The sequence below is a fragment of the Pteropus alecto genome, unplaced genomic scaffold (genome assembly GCF_000325575.1).
Source record: "Pteropus alecto unplaced genomic scaffold, ASM32557v1 scaffold25, whole genome shotgun sequence".
NCBI lineage: Eukaryota > Metazoa > Chordata > Mammalia > Chiroptera > Pteropodidae > Pteropus > Pteropus alecto.
In genome coordinates this window covers 12,808,493-12,829,430 of record NW_006441955.1, presented here as the reverse complement: position 1 = coordinate 12,829,430, position 20,938 = coordinate 12,808,493, and the positions used below count along the sequence as shown (strand labels likewise).

General features: G+C 33.1%; 1 protein-coding gene across 1 annotated transcript in view; it reads left to right on the top strand.

The window, feature by feature from the left end:
* The window catches only part of DOCK7 (dedicator of cytokinesis 7), a 157,014-nt gene that overhangs the window by 83,736 nt on the left and 52,340 nt on the right, over positions 1 to 20,938 (top strand). Inside the window, exons 21-28 of the mRNA XM_015595067.2 lie at positions 2,712 to 2,873; positions 6,610 to 6,779; positions 13,577 to 13,669; positions 14,865 to 14,954; positions 15,908 to 16,003; positions 17,609 to 17,749; positions 17,839 to 17,952; positions 19,408 to 19,578. Of these exons, the coding sequence (XP_015450553.1) occupies positions 2,712 to 2,873; positions 6,610 to 6,779; positions 13,577 to 13,669; positions 14,865 to 14,954; positions 15,908 to 16,003; positions 17,609 to 17,749; positions 17,839 to 17,952; positions 19,408 to 19,578 (1,037 nt within the window). The remainder of the gene's footprint in view (positions 1 to 2,711; positions 2,874 to 6,609; positions 6,780 to 13,576; positions 13,670 to 14,864; positions 14,955 to 15,907; positions 16,004 to 17,608; positions 17,750 to 17,838; positions 17,953 to 19,407; positions 19,579 to 20,938) is intronic.

Here is a 20,938-nt window from a genome sequence, read left to right as displayed (position 1 = left end):
ATAAAATGTGCTCAAATTATGGAAACACATTCTGCTCAAATTATGGAAACACATTCATTTATTCACTAAATATTTAGTAAGCAGTTATTATGTACCCATACACTGATAGGCATTGTCCAAAGCATAGTTCCTGCTTTTAAGGCTCTCACAGACTCGTGAGGAAAACAAGCAGATAAATCAAGTTGCGTTTTACTTGCAATATAGTGTACCCAGTCTGCATTTCACTCACCTGCTTCCTCTATTTAATGTAGCCCTTCTTTTCTTCATTAACTCAAAATTTCTATATTCTTTTTTTAGTTCTGTATTGTTCTAGAAGAAGTATTCCTGTTTCCCACCCTTTCCCAAGATTTCCTCCTCTACTTTTGCTAACAGCTTTTACCTAAATCCTGCGATGTAGTTGAGCTTATAAGAAAATTCAGCTCACTTGTTATAGAAATTTCATGTTAAGTGGGAAAGGAGTATTCGATGCCTTGGGACCCTTTTTTTTTTTTTTTTTAAGGGGAGGCGTGTAAGTAAGGGTAATTTAAATATGAGTAGGAGTCTGACAGGTTAATAACTAGTCCAGGAAGATGAAACAGCATGTGCATTGTACATAGATGAACTTGGAAGTGTTGGGAGAATTATAAATAATTAGTTATAAATTGGAGGGTTGGTGTTTAGAGATGATAGGTGGTGAGGGAGATCAAGTAGGGTCTTCCATGACACTTCGGGTAACTGGACTATTATTCTGTAAGGATAATAGTCCCAGACCCTTTGAAGGGTCTGGTCTTAATTAGGGAAGTAACGTGACCCAGTTTGGCTTTTATAAAGCTGACTGTGATGCATGGAAATGGGTTGAAAGTGGGAAAATCTGGAGGTACGGAGACAAATTAGGAATCTTGTAGAATTTTATGTAAAAACTGTGAGGTCCTGATAAAAGATAGATGACAGTGGGATGGAGAAGAGAGGGTGGGTTAAGAGATATTAAAGAAATATTGTAGAATACCAGTACAGGAGTCATAGGAGGTTTTAAGAAAAAAAGTTAACATTATTAATTGTTATAGATTGTGTAAGTAAAATAATATCGATAGTAACAAACATTTGCATAGGATTTATATGTACCAGGAATAGTGCTACGTGCTTTATTTATATTAATGTATGGAATCCTCACAACTCTGTATGGGTATCATTGGCACCACCATTTCATGAATGAGTAAAGTGATGAACATAATGCTTTGAAAATTTGCCTAAGAATTCGAGCCCAAGCAATTACTCTAGAGTCCCACTCTTATCTATTATACTTGTGTCCACTGATGAAATTAATAAGAATAGTTTTAGTGTAATAGTGAAAGTAGAAACTAGATTACAGAGAATTAAGTAGTAAACAGTAGATGATGAAAGAAATACAAAAAGCATTTACTACTCTTTAAAGATATTTAGTTATAAGAGGAGGCAGGGTCCATTAGGGTATAAGAATATAGAGATTTGAGCATGTTTATATCCTTTGAGAAACTAGAGTGGTGTGGGGGAGAAAATTTAAGATGTAAGAGTGTGAGATAGTTTAATTCATGAAGCAAGCCTGTAGGACAAAAGTGAAGGTGGATAGATCATTCTTATAAAGGAGAGGAGCACTGATTCCTTTGGACAAGAAATAAAAATCCCTTCAGATTCTGCTAAATTCGTAGTAAGAGCTTGAGGACTTTCCTGTTATATACTTTTTTTTTTTTTCTGAGCGATAAAAAGCAAGATTGCTGAGAAGGGAGTAGGTGGACTTGAATTTTGAAGAGGAATCTGATGGTTTGGAATAGCTACTTCTATGAGGAAAAGGAAAATGAATTAACCAGAAATACAAGTAGGATTGCTAAACCCCCCTTAAGTTTCTCTGACTCTAGTCTCTTTCTCTTCTAGTTCAATATATGTAGATTAATCTTCCTAAATGACCACTTTATCTGATTATTCTACTTTTACAAAAACTTAATTGGTCCCATTATCTGTTCATAATTTCCTGTCTTGATGAAATAAGTCATAGATTGAGACTATATTGCTCACAGTGGCTGTTTGGTTTATCCACTTATTCAGTGTACTGCCAGAATTTTCCAGTTTGTGCAAAATTCTTGTTATATACTGACTTGAATGGCTGGGTAGATATTGCTTAATCTGACATTTAAAATGCTATACAGTTTTACCTAAATCTGATTTTCTAGCGTTTTTTCCTTCTAATCCTTTTACAGATTCACTTATTTCAATCAAGTTGTTTGCTCACTATTTTCTTAAGTTGATATTTTAAACAATCTACTTTCGCTGTTAACATTTTTGATTTTTTAAAGCAAAAGTAACGTGCTCATTGTATGCTATGTAGTGTTTTAGCAAAATTGTTAAAATGAGAAGTTACTTCTCAACGGTGGTACACAAGATAGATTTCTTTTTTCTTATGTGCTTTGTATTATCGTTTTACAAAATAATGGGTACCTGTTGGATGGTGTTTTGTTTTTTGACTAAGCTAACCCATACAATTTTCATGTTAAATTAGTAAAATGAGTTTTTTCTCATTGTTTAGGAAAGTATTTTTGATTCAGGTAATACAGGATATCGTTAAAATTAATATCAAATATCTTTATGCACTTATTGTGCATGACTATACTTAATGCATATAAAGGTGATAATAACTTGATTCTTTTGGAATTTAGAATCTAAAAAAGTTAATGCAAAAATATTTTCCTCATTCTTAAAAGTTAATCTAGGTCAAGCATCTTTTGAAGCCATGGCATCAATTACAAATCGGCTTCACAAAAACTTGGAAGGAAATGACCAGCATGGCAGGAACAGCCTTCTTGCATCATATATCTATTATGTTTTTCGTCTACCGAATACTCACCCTAATTCACCATCACCAGGTATTTTTTTCTTTTTACTATGAAACTGTCTTGCATAGATTATTTATTCATGGCAAGATTGGAATAATCTTATAGTCCGTAGTGTGGTGCAATCATTCAACAGCAAACATTTATTGAATGCCTGCCAAGTGCTATGGACTATGCTAGGTGCTGGAGTTAAATTAGTAGTTAAAAAGCATTCACTGAATGGGGAGTACAGCATAGGGAATGTGGTGAACTACATGGTAATGGCTATGTATAGTGGCAGGTGGGTGCTAGAGTAAGTGGAGAAATCACTATAAATTCTATAAATGTCTAACCATTGTGCTGTATACCTGAAACTAATATAAAATTAAATTTAAAAAATAATATGCTTAAAAGCATCATTACAGGTTACATTTACATTATAGGTTACATTTTAAAGCATTATTATACAGCTTCCTTTAATTTGCATTAGAGGGATTTTGGTTGAAGTAATTCTTGGAAATGAACCTTGAAAATAACTTATTCTGTCTCTGGAAGCATTTTATCCTTCCGTGTTAAGATAAATAGAATGCTGTATTTGTCATTTGGAGTGCTATTGGACATTAAAGAAGAAATATAATGTCTCAGTCATTTCCTGATAACCCTGTGAAACCTATAATAACATAAAAGATTATTCTCCAGAAAAGTCTAATCTCTTCATGGTCAATAAAATAATATAGCCTTTCTGAATATAAGAGCTCAAAGTAGTTATTTGACATTGGTGATAGTGGAGTTGGTGGTGTGGTGAGGGCAGATAGGAGATGTCTTAGTTTGAATAACTCTTTAGTTAAAAAAAAAAATAACTAGTTATTTGGTTAGTCATGTCACGCATACCTTTCAACTGTTCACCTATTTGTATGATAACTCTATTTGTATGAGTTATCACTAGTGATAATGGTGAATGCCCTTTTTTGCATCTATTGGCAACATTAACATTAATATTGGTGACAATAATTATGATATTCATTGTGGAAACTAGGCATAATAGTAATAGTGATAACTCATTTTATTTTATTTTTTTAATTTTTATTGCCATCCCTCACTCCTTTGGCAACCATCAGCTTGTTCTCTGTAACTATGCGTCTGTTTCTATTTTGTTGTTTATTCATTTGTATTATTATTTTTTTAGATTACACATATAACTGAAATCATATGGTGTTTGTCGTTCTCTGTGTGATTTATTTCACTTAATACCCTCTAGGTTCATCCATGTTGTTGCAAATGGCAAAATTTCATGCTCTTTTATGGCCCAGTAATAATCCACTGTGTGTGTGTGTGTGTGTGTGTGTGTGTGTGTGTGTGTATGTGTATCACATCTTTATTCATTTGTCTTTCCGTGAACACCAAATATTTTTGTTTTCTTTGGATAAATACCCAGAAGTCAAATCGCTTAATTGTATGGCAACTCTATTTTTAATTTTTTGAGGAATCTCCATACTGTTTTGCATAGTGGCTGCATTAATTTACAATCTTACCAACAGTGTACAAGAGTTCTCTTTTTTCCATATCCTTGCCAGCACTTGTTATCTGTTGACTTATTGATGATAGCCATTCTGACATTCTGACAAGTACGAGATTATATCTCCTTGTGGTTTCATTTGCATTTCCTTGATGATTATTGATGTTGATCATTTTTTCATATGTCTGGTGGCTAGGTGTATGTCCTCTTTGGAGAAATGTCTATTCATGTCCTCTGCTCATTTTTTCCCCCCTTTTTAACCCATGCTCCCCGGCCTCCCACTTCCACCCCTGACCTACAGATGTTGCTGTCTCCCCTTAAGAACTGGATCTCTGAAGGTGGGGTGTCTCCTCCCACTCGCTCACAGCGTGCACCCGAGGCCTTGCACCCCCGGCACGCTCAGGGGGCCTGGTGCACCTGGATCCTGGTGCACCCGGGGCCTGGCGAACCCAGGACCTTCTGCGTGTAAAGCAAACGTGCTAACCATTACACTGTGGAGCCACTTCCTCTGCTCATTTTTTAATCAGATTGTGGTTTTGGTGTTAAGTTGTATAAATTTTTTACATATTTTGGGTATTAACACCTTATCAAATGTATCATTTGTGAATGTCTTTTCCCATTCGGTATGTTGTCTTTTCGTTTTGTTGATGGTTCCCTTTGCTGTGCAAAATCTTTTTAGTTTGATGTAGTCCCTTTTATTTTTTCTTTTGTTGCCCTTGTTGAGGAGACATATCCAAAAAGATATTGATAAGGCCATTATCAAAAAGCTTACTGCCTGTGTTTTTTTTCTAAGAGTTTTATGGTTGCAGGTCTTACATTTAAGTCTTTAATCTATTTTGAGTTTATTTTTGTATATGATATAAAAAAGAGGTCCTATTTTATTTTTTTCCATGTATCTGTTCAGTTTTCCCACTACTACTTATTGAGGAGACTGCCTTTACCCCATTGTGTATCCTTGTCTCCTTGTCATAGATTAATTGGTTGTATAAGTGAGGATTTATTTTTGGACTCTCCATTCTATTCTTTTGATCTCTGTGTCTGTTGTTATGCCAGTTCCATGCTGTTTTCACTGTTGCAGCTTTGTAGTACAATTTGAAATCAGGGAACATGACACCTACCACTATGTTCTTTCTCAAGATTTCTTTGGCTACATATGGGTCTTTTGTGGTTCCTTATAAATTTTAGGATTAGTTCTAATTCTGAGAATACCATTAGTATTTTAATATGGATTGCATGAATCTGTATATTGCTTTAGGTAGTAAGGACATTTTAACAATAGTAATCTTTCTATTCCAATAATAGTAATCTGACTCCAAGTTTTAGTTTATTTCTTAGTTGCAAAAAGAGAATTGGCTCATATCCTACTTTCTAATTTTCTATCTTGATTTTTAAAATTATAGTACTTAAGTCTCTGAGTGTATAACTGATTGTGGACTATATATAATGGTTCTCCATTTACTTTTTTTATTCAGTACAGTATTAGAATTCCACAGATTTTTGCAAAACCTCTTTTTTTACACTCTGACCTGAAAGACTATATAAATTAATTAGTTGACAGGTGTGTATCATTTGCAACTATGACAGAAAGAGCTCCTTAAAAGAGTAAAAGGGAGATAAACTATGGAATTAATTGCTGGCTATTTTTATGTTCGTAGAACATGATTGAATGATGATGCCAGGCTTGATTTTAGGCAAAAAGGGATTTTTCATTTTTTTATGTAACCTGGGCTCTACGAGAATTATCTCTAGGTTTCTCGTATGTATATTATAAGGGTGCCATTTTGTTATAGTTCATATTGTCACTGATGAAGATAGAGAAAGAAAGTATAGTCTCCTTTATGAAATATTGACAGTAAATTGGCTCTCCCTTTAGTGACTGTATCAACGGGCAGAGCAAGAGGGGTGGGAAAAAGGAAAAGACATCAGCTGGAGCATTTTGGGTCCCAGATACTAGGTACACCCATATCTAAATTTAAGGTAATATGTGTGAGTGTGTTTCTTATTACTTTTGTTTTTTATTGTACATATAATTGATAATAGAAACTTGAAGAGCTGATGATTTTATTTATAATTCATATGGTTTTGTTAACTGGTGTAGAATATCTTTGTGTAGCTATCATTGAGTATGGAGTGTTTTTCTTTTACAGCCTTCATTTAGAAACAAAAGCAATTCATGATCTTTATGGAATTTTGTAAAGTGGCAGAGATTTTTTCAGATGTTTTTCTGACTAATTTTCTTTGTTTAATTATATGCTATTTTATACACAACTCTAGGTCCTGGGGGTTTGGGCGGATCAGTGCATTATGCCACAATGGCAAGATCTGCTGTAAGACCTGCAAGCCTTAATTTAAATCGTTCTCGGAGCCTTAGTAATAGTAATCCAGATATATCTGGAACTCCCACATCACCAGATGATGAAGTACGGTCCATCATCGGCAGTAAGGTAAACTGAAGATATGTGTCTATAAATTGGGTTTTCATTTATGAACAAATGAAAAAGTTTTTAATTATTTTAACTTATTCTTAATTTTAAAATGTATTTGAGTTGATAATAAGCAAGAAATTGTACATTACTAGTCTATCAGTAAATTTATTCTTAGTTTAAAAATGTGTTTGAGTTAATAATAAGCAAGAAATTATACATTTCTGCCAGTAAACACTAAGCGTTTCATGTTTCTATTAAATAGGCTTGCTATTAGAAACTGGTTTGTGCACTTTGCTCAAAAATCTTCCAAATTCTAAAATTTATTCATGAGGACCAGTCACATATTACTCACTTTTGTCTTTCTGATTCTTCATCATGCAAGAAATGGCTAGATTTATTTTCTATAGAATTAAGATACCTATGTGACTGCTGTGTAGAAAAGACATATCATTAATTCAAAATATAAGTCCCCCTTCTTCAAAAAATATCAAGAACAATGAATGATAAGCCTTATTGATAATAGAGCTACATTTCCTATGGAAAATTCTATGTAAAGTGCACAAGGATAAAAAAATATGACTTATTTAATGATGGTTAATGACTATCACAGACATCAAGGGAGACACCAGCTAGTATAAGATCTAGCTACATTTGATTTAAAGCATTCATCTTTATTACCCAAAGAAATATTCTTATGGAACAAATAGTTATTATGTAGAGTACAAAAATAACCCAGATTTAAACAATCCATCCGGACATAAGAACAGTAAGACTGAGGCCAAGAAATCACGTCATGTAGTATTTTGACCATACCATTTTAAATGTATTTTTTGCTATTGTAAAAGAGGAAGATATTGTTATGGAGTCATAGCCAACTTTTCTTTGGCATTTTAGTCCAATAATAAGGATATGAGGAAAAATTGCTAAACATGTTCTAGGATCTGTGTTTAACCCTTAGCCTAAACTATAATAGATTTTTTTTTTTTTAAGATCTGGTTGTTTTTTTTTTGTTAGGTGAAATACTTGAACATTGATCAAAAACATCAGAACTACTCACATCTATTCATATAGTTATAAAAATTTTACATTCAGAAGCTTCTAATGAACTTTAAAGCAACTTTTTAAAGTTAATTTCTCACAGATAAAAAATACATTTTTAAACTTACCCACATATATTTCTATGCTTAGGAGAAGAACTCAAGTTTTTTATACTTGTCTTTATTTTTTTTATCATATCATTGTTATAGAGGTAGTACTTAGTATTATTTATATACTGTAAAATACAGTTTTTCAGTAGAATGAACCTGATTTATGAATTATAAGAAATTTTCTTATTAAAGAGCTATAGATACCATTTTCTTGAAGGTCCTGCGTTTTAAACATCTCAATTTATATAAGATTTGCATTATGCCTGAGTTAGCATGATTCTAGACTTTTGTTTTTTTTTATGATGTATTTGATAAATTAGAACATCAAGATTTAGAACAAATGTCTACAGATATTGGAATTATTTGCCTTTTTCAGGTAGTTTATAAAATAGGACATAATGACATAAACTTATTTTGATGATATATGATATAATGATATATATCAACTTCTGAGAATGCCATCATTAAGATGAGAATTTGTTCTAAGACAACACAGCCATGTATGAGTCAGGTTTTATTTAAATGGCTTTTATATTTTCTCTCTGTTGCAAAATTTTTGCTAGCTACCTTTATCTTGGACCATCATTTAGTCATAACCCCTAATAATAGTAGTATATAATTTTATTTCATTGAAAAATTAAAAGGAATGTTGAAGTTTATTTATAGCTCCTCTTTATTCTGATTTTATTGGCCTAGAAATTTAATTAACTCTTCTTTAATGATTTTTTCCTTTCACCTTGCCTCAGCCATGGTCATAACCTAGATCTTGTCATTACCGATAATTTTAACCTTCATAACCTCTGTTTCATACATTTCATTCTCTAAACATTAGCTCCTATTTTTTCTTTAGTACCCCAACTCCAACAATTTCTCTACTTCTCTGCAACTTCTAATCACTTGATCCTATGACCTTTATACTGTGCCTTACCTTCTTAATGTTTTTTCTTCCAATTTAGCCAATTTAAGTTCCAGTCTGTTGTTATAATTATCCCCACTGTAATCAAATTACAATTCACTTATCCCTCTCTCACTTCATTTTACTTGCTTAACCAAACCTCAAACCGTATTTGAACCCAATTCACTGCCTGTGCCATGTTAGCACCTGTGCCCTTGAACATGACTGGAGAAATACCATGAGCCTGGTGTCATTTGAAATTAAAGAGACCATAAACCTCAGAGAACCCCTAATGTTGTCAAGTAATTATACTGCGCGTGCGCGCGCTCTCTCTCTCTCTCTCTCTCTCTCTTCTGTATTCCATCTACTTTCCCAATCTCTCAGAAAAAGGTTTCATGCAGCCTTTTGTTACTTCAAACCTCCTAACATCTCCCCATCAGTCCTTCTTACTTTATCTCCTACTTCATTGAGAAAATCAAAACCATCAGAAGAAAATTTGGGGTAGACTTTTATCCTTGTAGCATCTACCTACCTACTACCATCTCCTATTACCTAATACTTAATACCCTGCTATAGTTGGACTATCCATTTCCCTAAATCACACCCTCCATTTGTATACAACCTCCCATCCCCTCTCACTTACTCAAGATCCTCACTCTAGCCGTTCTTTCATCTCTCTCCCACATCATCTGTTTCTCCTTGTCTGCTAAATCATCCCATACACATACACGTATGCTATTATTACTCTATTTAAAAAAATCTTGTTTAGTATTTCTGCCGTCAGCTTCTTTGTCATTTCTCTGGTACTTTTTGTAATAGAATTCTTCAAAGGAGCTTTTTATACTTGCTATGCTCAGTTCTTTTGCTCCCATTCTCTTTAGCCTACTTCAGTCAGATATTTCTCCCATCTGCCACCCAAACTGCCCTTGTTGATGTCACCAGTGCTCTCCATGTTACTAAATCCAATGGTCAATTCTTGACACACGGCTTTACCTTCTAGCAGCTTTTATCACAGTTACATTCTCATTCCTTCTTAGTTTATTGTGTTTACCTGGCTCATTCTTCCTTGATTTGTTCTATTTACCTGGCTTCCAAGAGAGTACTACACTCTCTTGGTTTTCTGCTTTACTAGTTACACCTTTTCGGTCTCCTTTGTGGATTCTTCTTTTTCCGATCTTCTTATCTGGAAGTACCCCCCAGGCCTCTGTCCTTATTTCTCTTCCCTTCCTATCTCTTCCCCTTTTCTTCTCTTCTTTCTACACTCACTTGGTGATCTTATCAAGTCCCATACTTTTAAATTCCATTATGTGTTAATGACTCCCAAAATTATATTTTCAGTACAGATATCTCTCTGGAATTCTCAGCTGCCTTTTCTAAATCATTTTGTTTGATTTTCATATATGTTAAAGGTAGAGCCACTTCTTATCACCTCTCCTACTATATATACTATGTTTTTTTCCTATACTGCATACCTGTGATAAGTTTAATTTATAACATAGGCAAAGTAAGAGATGAACAACAACAACTTAATAAAATAGAATAGTTATACCTGTATACTGTAATAAAAGTTATGTGATTGTGGTCTCTTTCTTTTGGAAAATATACTGTACTCACCGTTGTGATGATGTGAGATGATACAGTGCCTATGTGATAAGATGAAGTGAGGTAAATGATGTAGGTATTGTGAGCTACTATCAGGGTGATTTGAACACAAACACTGTGATACCTCGATAGCTCATCTGAAGACCAAGACAGCTACTTACTACGTAACTAACGGGCAGAGAGCATATATAGTGTGAATACACTGAACAAAGGGTTGATTCACGTCCGACCTGCAAAGAATGGGACAGTACAAGATTTCATCAGAATGGCACTCAGAATGGCACAATTTTAAACTTATGCATTGTTTATTTCTGAAATTTTCCATTTAATATTTTTGGGCCACAGTTGACTTTGGGTAACAAACTGGGGAAAGCAAAACCACGAATAAAAGGGAGACTACAGTAATGTCCAGCATTAAACTTCATTCTTTAATATAAAATGCAGAACTCCTAAAATTCAAGGATACTTATATCAGCAGGCTTTTATTCCTCTAGAGCTAAAACAACATTTGTGAGACTTTCTTCATAATTATTTTCTAAAACTGGTCTATTCTTTCATTGTCCCAGCAGTAGTCTTTTAACATTCAGATATGTAAATGGTTACATAAGGTTTGAATTTTATTGCTTTTGGTCAAATGCCAATGCAATTGTACTTTGATAGTTTCTTTCTAATGTATCTTCTGTTTTTTTAATTTTCAAACACTGAGAGCTTACTATGTGCTAGGAATCATGCTAAGGATTTCTGGGTATAAAGCCAAATCTTTATATTATAACTTGAATGTTAATGTCAAGTCAAATGCAATTCAGGCCTTGCTCAAGGAGGGAGCCTACCTACAGCTAAGGCACAAAATAATATTACAGGGATTTGGCAAAAACAAAAATACTTTCATACACCTATGTGCATATTTGGTTAATCTGTTCTATGTTAGAGATCAGTAAGCATAAAGTTATCCTATTAGTAAATATCATTGATGAATTTGCTTAACTAAGGCCTGTTTAATTCTTAGCTTTATAACACCTAATTTATGGAAATTATTTGCCTTACAAAATAAGTCACCACAGATTTTTCCTTAATTAAATGTAATTGCTTGGTGTAATTATAACTGTACAGAGCCTTAGTATTGTGGACATGATATATAATTGCACAAAGAGATTTATTGTTTATTCTCACATGAGTGATTAACATTTACCTTAGTTTTAAAGGAGATTATTAAGCGAGGAGTAAAAAGTGAATTTAAGAATTCGGCAAAGTTATTGTTCTTATTTCTCAGAAATCAGATGCTTGTGTTTTGTTATTTTTGTGACATTAGTAGTATTTATAAAAATTGAAAATGTCAGGAACTTTATATTTATACAGTGGAGACATAATTTGGGAGACTGGTGAAAAATTTTGTTTTAAACATTGTGTGCTGGTTTGCTTTTATTTGAGATAATATAATGGGGTTCTAGGTAGGCAAGTATTTTAAATAAATTCAATTACATAATTTTACTAGTATTTGAATGTTGTCTAATTTACTTTGCTATGAAGCATGTTTTAAAAACCTGTATGGAAAATTTTGTAAAACTATTTTTTGAGAATTTACTATATTTGAGGTATTGTACTTAGTAATTTACTTGCATTATTTAATCTGATGTTTACAATATGAGGGAGACACTATCATTATTCCTATTTTATAGCTGAGAAACTGAAAAAGTAGGTAATTTACCTTAAATTTTATAGTTAGTAAGAAGTAGAACCTGGATTTGAACTTTAACTCTCATCTTACCTATTGAGTGTCAAATATATGGGTGATTATTATATCATCATTTCAGTCTGTTTGTATTTGGGGGGAAAAATAGGTAAAAGAAAGAAAAAAATTGTTGGGAAATAACCTAAGACCTTGAGAGTTGGCAGGTTGTCTAACCCCCTCCCCTGCTTCCTCTCTTTTCCTGTTTCCCTTTCCCTTTCCCTCCTCCCCTTAGCAAAATACTATGATTTAATTGTTGAGCGTAAGGGCCCTGCACATTTGGGTGGTTAAGCTTCCCAGATGATACTGTCTATCCAGAGTTGATAAACATTGTTAACTACTCTTTCTTTTCTTTTACCTATCCTTCTTTTGGTGCTTTCTGGTTTGGGTCCATACTGACACCCTCATCTTTTTAGTCAGCTTCTCTTGGGTTGTCTTAGTAAATGTTATTCCAACAATCCTCTAGAAATTTCTTGTAACTTGTTCTAGTTCTATTAGCAGCTTCCCAGGGCCCAGCTCACATTGCTGAATCATGATTTCTGAGGGCCCAGAATCTGAATTTTATAAAGCTATCATGATCATTTAGGTTTAAGAAATTGAAGTTAAGCCCCGGTTCCCTTCACCTGGGATAATAATAACCTCTCTTTTAGAGACAGATAGACAGACATAATTCACTCTGTTCATACACATTAGTAGCATATTGAATTAACTTTAAATTAATGATAATGATGATGAAGATATAATTCCTATGAATAGCTCCAGCATAGTGTTTTCCCTTATACTGTTAATATAAAATAGTGGCCAATTAGGTTTAATTACAGTAAGCACAGTAAAACTAAGCACAACCCCAAACTCACCACCATTTTTAGGATGGAGCAAATATCAGGTATCTTTTTTTTTTCCTTAATTTTTTACTTAATTTTTCCTAACAGTCCCTATAAGAAAGTGAAAGAAGAGGCAAGGTCAGATAGAATTATGGAGTATCACTGCACAGAAGTTTTCAGTTGATGACAGATGGAATGAAGTTAAAGTCTTTTAGAGAAGAATGGAATAGTTTCTACTTCCATTTCTTTCTTTTAAACCCTAGTTATATTCAAAGGAAATTATGTGTTGCTAACCTGTACCATCTTTTAGAGGATTTGGGAGAATGATGCCGTGAGAACTTTAGTTGTTGGTACTTCAAGGTGATCCCTTTACATAAAAAGAAATTACCTTTAAATACTATACTTAATGTTCTTGGTGATTTTTAAAACTTATATAATAAGGTAATTTTGGTGAACTAATACTCTATAGGTGCCTAAAATTTTGGGTTGCTTTAACAGTACTAATTTAAAAAAAAAAAAAGTTGTTTGCATTGGAAAGTCTGGATTTCTTTAAGAGTAATTTATAGCATGCCACATGTAATATTTCTTTCCTTTCCAACTGCTTTCTATTATATGCTTAGGGTTTAGATCGCTCCAATTCCTGGGTTAACACTGGTGGTCCAAAAGCTGCCCCATGGGGATCCAACCCCAGTCCAAGTGCAGAATCAACACAGGTGGTGTTTATATTAGAGGTTTCTTTATTGGCTGCTGATGTGTCCCTTTAGTACATTACTTTTTAGTATATACTATGATTTCAGTGGCTTGCTTTTTTAATCATTAAAAAGTGTGTATTTTTGTTTACTTAGCACATTGTCCAACTACTATGCATGAATACCACCAATTGCACCAGTATTGCTCTGCTTTCCTATTTCCTGTCTTTTCTCCTTCCCTCCGTTATACACCCTATCAATATTCCAGTGCCTGCTGCTTATGCAATTGATGGCTTTGATAACAATTTCTCCTTTAGGGGTAGCACATCTTCAGTAGGAATTAAAAAATTTTTGTGTGGAAAAAAACCTGATAGTTTTCCATTTGCTTTTGGTGAAAATGTAGCTCTTATATCATTTTCATTTAGCGTTTACTATCTTGTCATTTTTTCATAATCACTAACTAGAAATACTGGTAATAAATGGAAATTAAATGTGAACAGTGTTTGATCCCCGTGCTGTGAGATTAAATACCAGAAGCAAAAATCTATTTTAATTTGTGCTGTGTTGCAAAGTATGAAATTTGTTATAACTTAGTTGAATTTGGTTTTGCTTACTTAAGTCTAATTGCTTGATAGCTAATACTGCATGATACCTCAAAATATACTTCTCATCTTTGTATTGGCTTTGGAGGAAAATGCTCTTGTTCTTGAAGAAAAAAATTTAATTCCTTTTTTAATATTATAATTAATTTATATTTGCTATCATACATGGCAAGCCTGAATAGTAGTTTTGCTAGTAGTGAAAAATGAAAGAAGTCATTCTAAACTTTTTATTCTTTCTATTAAATATAAAATTCTTGATTTTTTTTTTTTTGGTCTGAGACTGGTTGAGAAGTATATTTTTACATTTCCTTACTAGATATGTGCATGTATATAGTTCACACAAATAAAAGTTTCATTCTTTGCAGCACTCTGAATTTGTATAATTTTTAAAATACTCATCTTTTTAAAGACAAAATATAGAGAAGCCATTTTGATACTTCTAATGCATTGTCATTGAAACAGCTTAAAATGGTGAAAATGAGATAAGCAATAAAATAGATGGTTGTTGAAACCACGATACAACACTATTTTAAAAATTGTATGTAATCCTTTAGCTACAAAGTCATCCACAGAAGACTTTAATGTTATCTCGTCATTCATTCATCTTCACTCCATAGGCTATGGATCGAAGTTGTAATCGTATGTCTTCGCACACAGAGACGTCAAGTTTCTTACAAACATTAACGGGACGCTTACCAACTAAAAAGGTAGATTCACAATCGAAAGACAATCCAAATAGGGGGAAAATAATTCCAACAATTAAGTAGACATAAGATTTCTTTACATAACAGTATGAGATGTTACAGTATTTGCATAGTATTTAAAAATACATTTGAGCAAGCACTGCCTGTCTGACACCTTTTTGGGCATACCTCTTCAGTGTAAGCTCTTTTACATCATTATAATTATTATAATCTTTGGGATTGACTGTTTTTAGAGTTTAGTGAATTGAAATTTGATCATCAAATTGTAGTGCCAAAAAATGTATCAACTCTTAATTCTGTTTCTGTAACTATTTCTGTTTTGTGTTTTAAATCTCCAGGGAAAGGAAGATGAGTTAGAAAAATTATCACTCTTAGTAAGATATGTTGATTTGCTTCCCTTATGCACAGTTTTGTTAGTCCTTTTTCATATTAATATACACTACTTTGCAAATGCTTTGTATGCAAATCCATTACAAGGCAAGAAGTTTCTGCCATTTTTTTAAAAAGACTTTAAATACCTGAAAACTTGAAAATTAATGCATTATATCAAAGTTTAAATTTTTAAAGGTATTTCCTAAATTGTACCAGCAAAGTTCATGAATGTATTTGTATAAGTTGAAATATGTATGTAAGACACAGAATTTTATTTGTAACTGTGAGTTTTCGGTCTAGTTTCTGTTTGCAGGTACAATTTAGGAGGCTGTTTCCCACCTGTCCTTTTAAAATTACATTTTACTGCAAGATAACATGTAATTTTTTCAGCTGTTCTACATGCCACTGTCTTACATGTATAAATAGCCGTTTCGTTAATGGGTGTCCTCACTGCATCATTGAATGGTTCACATGCCTTATTTTGCTTATTCTCATTATATCTTCATTTGCAGTTGCATTATTATTTGGTTTGTGTTATTAACAGACTTGACTTTGATAATAACTTTGGGTTTACTTCTGGATAGCTTTTTCATGAGGAGCTGGCTTTGCAGTGGGTTGTTTGCAGTGGCAGCGTTCGGGAGTCGGCTTTGCAACAAGCCTGGTTCTTTTTTGAGTTAATGGTGAGCAAACTAAACATGTTCTTATTATTGTTTTTCTTAGTGAACACTTTGTGCTAGCTCATTATTTTATACTAGAAATCTTTTTCTATCATCCATCTTATGGTTTTACATATGCCTCCAAGACAAGATTACATATGTTACATCTATAAATAAACACTATGGACACTCAGCACGATTTAGGTGGAATTAATTAACTGTCTTTTTAAAGAACCCGTGATGCATTGTTTTTTAGTCTGAACAGGCTGTGTATAATGGCAGTACTGTAGATTTCATAACCAAACGTAGCTTTATAGATACTCACTGCTTTTACAGTTAGAAAGCTTTTAGGGAAATGACGGTTTCGGCCAATTAAAAAAAATTTTTTTTTTTTTTTTGCTTTATTCAATCAACAATATTAAAAACAAATGGATGAATTAATATTTTAATATTTATATACACCTGTAAACACATATATACACAAAAGTAATAAATTTATCAAGTGCATACAATGTGGTAGCACTGCTTATAGGGCTTGGTATTACCAAGGCACAGAGAGATTAAGTAAGTTGTCCAGGTATACACAACTTATAGATAGCAGAACTGTGATTCAAACTCAGGCATTCTGGCACTAAGGACCTTCCTCTTCAGCCTCTAGAAAGCTGAAATTGAAACTTTTTCTTCCAAAAAAGAAGTATGTTAAAAGCTAGGAAACAAAAGAAAACAACAAACTCAAAAGGGAGAAAAGAAACAGAGGGAGCTTCTAGAATATGTCATAGGATCATTCTCAGCATTGAATGTTACCTATATTGGGGATAAAATGACATTTTTTCTAGGGATTTACTAATTGAATAACTAAATAAATAAGAGACCATACATAAATGATAGGTAACTCATTTTTTTTTTCCCCTAGAGAAAAAACAACAAATTTGTAATTTGTGTGCTTTTAACATAAGGTCAAAGTTGTAATTTTTACTTACTTTTTGATAGTCTTTCATGTATGTTTAGATTTCTTAAATACAAAATAGTCAAAAGGCTGCAGTTTAAGACTTGGCTTTAATTTCCCTGAATTTATAATCTTTATTACCTTTACCACATTGTTGTAATAAGAATCTGTATCCAAAAGCATTTTATTTATTTAAATCACTTTGTTACTTTTTACCTAATATCTTATTAACATTTAATCATCGACATTTAATGTATACCTACCATTCGCCACTAGATGCTAGATGGCAAAGACACTAAAGTGAAGTCACGGTTTCTCACCTCTCAAAGTTCACAGTTTAGGGGATATGGAATGGCAAAATTGTTGAGTCTTGGAAAGATTTAATTTAAAACGACTTTAAAAAGGTGATTTTTTTTTTCTTTTGATATACACAGAATTTTTTCCCTATGGACAGAATAATTTTATGGAGGTGACGCAGCGATTGAATTGTATTAAATATGATATTTCTTTGGAACATACAGTATATCGTAGTTAACTTTTCAAAATATTTGAGTAGCTAGAAGTATTTCAGTCATCTATTAAATCATATGGTATATTGAAAAAATAGCCCTACTATTTATAGAGCCACTGTAACTGTTAATTGCATTCATGAGAAATTAAATTAATGACATTTATTTTTTCAGGTGAAGAGCATGGTGCACCATTTATACTTTAATGATAAACTTGATGCACCAAGGAAAAGTCGTTTTCCAGAGCGTTTCATGGATGACATTGCTGCTCTTGTCAGTACAATTGCTAGTGATATATTTTCAAGATTTCAGAAGGTAATGATGACTTTTTTTAAGTTAAATCTCTTTTTCAAGCTTACATTAAACTCATACTTTTATTTGTGTTTGCTTTTTCTGTTTCTCAGGACACAGAAATGGTTGAGAGACTCAACACTAGTCTTGCATTCTTTCTCAATGATCTGTTGTCTATTATGGACAGAGGATTTGTCTTTAGCCTTATAAAGACCTGCTATAAACAGGTAATACATAATTAGTAATTAATAATCAAATAACTTAAATACTGTGGTTTGTGTTTTTTTTTTGCATATAGAGCTAAGAGATCTTCAAGAACACATTAATATACTGATGTTTTTAAAAATGACATATTTTTATTAGTAAGGCAAAAATAAATTCTCTTGGTTTAATCAACAAAGATTAAACAGAACTCTGGCAAGCTGATATCAGTACAGCTGGCTTTTCCTTGGATTGTACTGACTCTTTAATTCTCATTCTGGAGCACACTATCAAGTCAGTGATTTAACTGCCCCAAGATACCATTTAAGAGTAGCATTTGTACTGAGTCAGCAGCGAATTGAACTTTTTGTGTCTTGAGCGATGTTTAAATCAGCTATAGTTTGTTGTATATTCTTTGTAACACAGCCCCGAACATTGTAGAATTTAGAATCATGGACAGATGTTTACCCAGTTCCCAAATGTCATTTCTTATCTTGCTTTTTCTAAACTAAAAGCATCCTGGAACTTTCCACAAACAGCTGATTTTGTTTTAAAATGTTTATCAACTGATTAATGAAATCTGCCTTTTGGAAAACATTAATTATTGAGCCTGAGAGGCCATTTTGGTAGTAAGCTTTATAATCATCATAGAATTACCTTTTACACAGAAATGGTTGCTTAAAAATATACAGATCCGTGGGTCCCATCTCAGCATCATTGAGAAGTTCGAATCCTGTTGGTAGGGATGGGAAGTGTGGGACACAGTGCTTGTGAAGCACTTCCCAGTAGATCCACAGATTAGATTTTGGGAGCTGCTGGGTAAGAATGCTATTTGGCAGTCTAATATTTCACATTTTGAAGATTTGTTCTATTGGATGTCTTTATTGTATGTTTCTTTTGATAGAGAAGTTAAAACTACACATAGGCACTGACCCACTAGCAGATATTTACAAGTATGTATTATTTTTACTTTGTTCCCAAAATTTCATGTACTATCACTCCCAAAACCTTTCCTATCTTTGTTCAAGCATTGACTTCCTACATTTTCCAAGCAGTAATTTTGACCCTGAGGATGCTATTAAGTAAGTTTATATGTGTCCTCAAGTAGTTTATGTATGATGAGCTGGGGAAGTAGACAATTATAAATATAAGTTAGCACAAGCTACCGTATAAAGAATGGCTAATTTCTTTTATGCAGTTATTTTGGTGGTGTACTTTTCTTTCATAAAGTACATCTTTGAGATGTGGAAATTTCAATGTTATATTGGAAACATAAGAGTGTCTAGTCAGTGGATTTATACAGTAAATCTTGTAGTTCAGAATTTTTTATTTTAACAGTATTTCTGGAGAAAATTAATACTGTTGTTCATGTCACAAAACCCAAAACTTCTCATTAGTGCTGTTCTCTAATTCTTTAATCTTTCATTCTGGAGAAATGATATATTCAATCGGTGTTCTCTTGTTTATTCAATGCTTACAAGGTGTCTTCAAAACTTTATTCCTTACCAAATCCAAGTGTCCTTGTATCCTTGAGGTTGGATTTTTTGCGAATCATCTGCAGCCATGAGCACTATGTTACATTAAACTTACCCTGCAGTTTGCTTACTCCACCCGCCTCACCATCACCTTCGGTTTCTTCTGCAACATCTCAGGTATGCAAAATGCATGGAAAAAAATATTCTTAAAGTTCACATTTGTGGAAAAGCATTCTAAACACTGGAAAAAATTATAAGTAAATATTGAATGACAGCTGTAAATAGGCTCTGTACTAGGTACTTTATAAGTATTAATCATTTGCTCCTCAGAGCAGCTCTGGGAGATCATTTCTGTTACTATCCCCATTTTACAGATGAAAAGACTGGAAACACAGGTCAATAACATACTGAAAGTCACACAGTAAAAGGTGGCAGTGCTAGGCTTTGAATCAAGGCAGATGTTGGCTTTATTTTATTTTAAATGTATTTTTCAATTACATTTGACATATAATCTTACATTAGTTTTAGGTGTACAACATAATAGTTAAATATTTGTATATCTTACAGAGTACTCACCCTGGTAAGTCTAGCACCCATCTGACACCATACATAGTTATTATAATATTTTGACTGTATTCCTGTGCTGCACTGTACATGTTGGCTTTATTTTAGAGCCCAAGTTCTTAGTCACTATGTTGTACTCTTCTTAGAGATTTATGCACATGTGAGTGAATTCACCTACATAAACTCACTTATTTAGATGTTTTTACAAATTGGGTTGTCTTGAAGCAGAAACAGACTGAGTTTGGGGTGCAGGATGTTTATAAGGGATTGATATTTATGAAAGGAGGGAGAATGAAGCATAATTCAGCAGAGACGTCAAACTGCAATTGAGGACTGACAGAGCTTTGCCTGCCTCTCTTGTATTCAAAAACCCAAAGGAAACTAGATAGAGGTTTATAGGTTTTCATTGGGTGGCACTTGACTTTAACAGCTAGTAGTTTCTCTAAAACTCTAAAGACGAAAAAGGGTTATCATAGCAATTTTTATGCATCCTGTTAGATGGATTGAGATGAAAAGATTTTATGGTTTTAGTATTAAAGAAGCCTGGATTTTCTTCCTAGTGAAACATTCTGCTACATAATTCGTGAGGCAAACAAGCTGCTTCTTTAAGCTATTAATGTCTAAAGTTGATCTTAACTCTTCTTAATTTTATTTTTGAGATATTTAATTCCTGAATGTAATTCCTTACTCTAGATTAATCTCAAATGTGTGTTAAAATACAATTTTAAACTTCACTTAGAAAACAACAAAGAGCACCCACAACTTTTTAGTTTACCTTTGCAAGAAATCTATAGATCAGCCTATTTCCATATACTCTTTTGCCTGGCTAGCACACACTTCTTCCTAAAATGGATGAGGCTAGTCTTTTCCTTTCTTCTCCCATCCTCTGCCAAAGACGTGACTACACACAGTAAAGAACAAATTGAGCATAGGTGCCGTTCTAAAACCTTTAACGATACACATTTGTTTACAT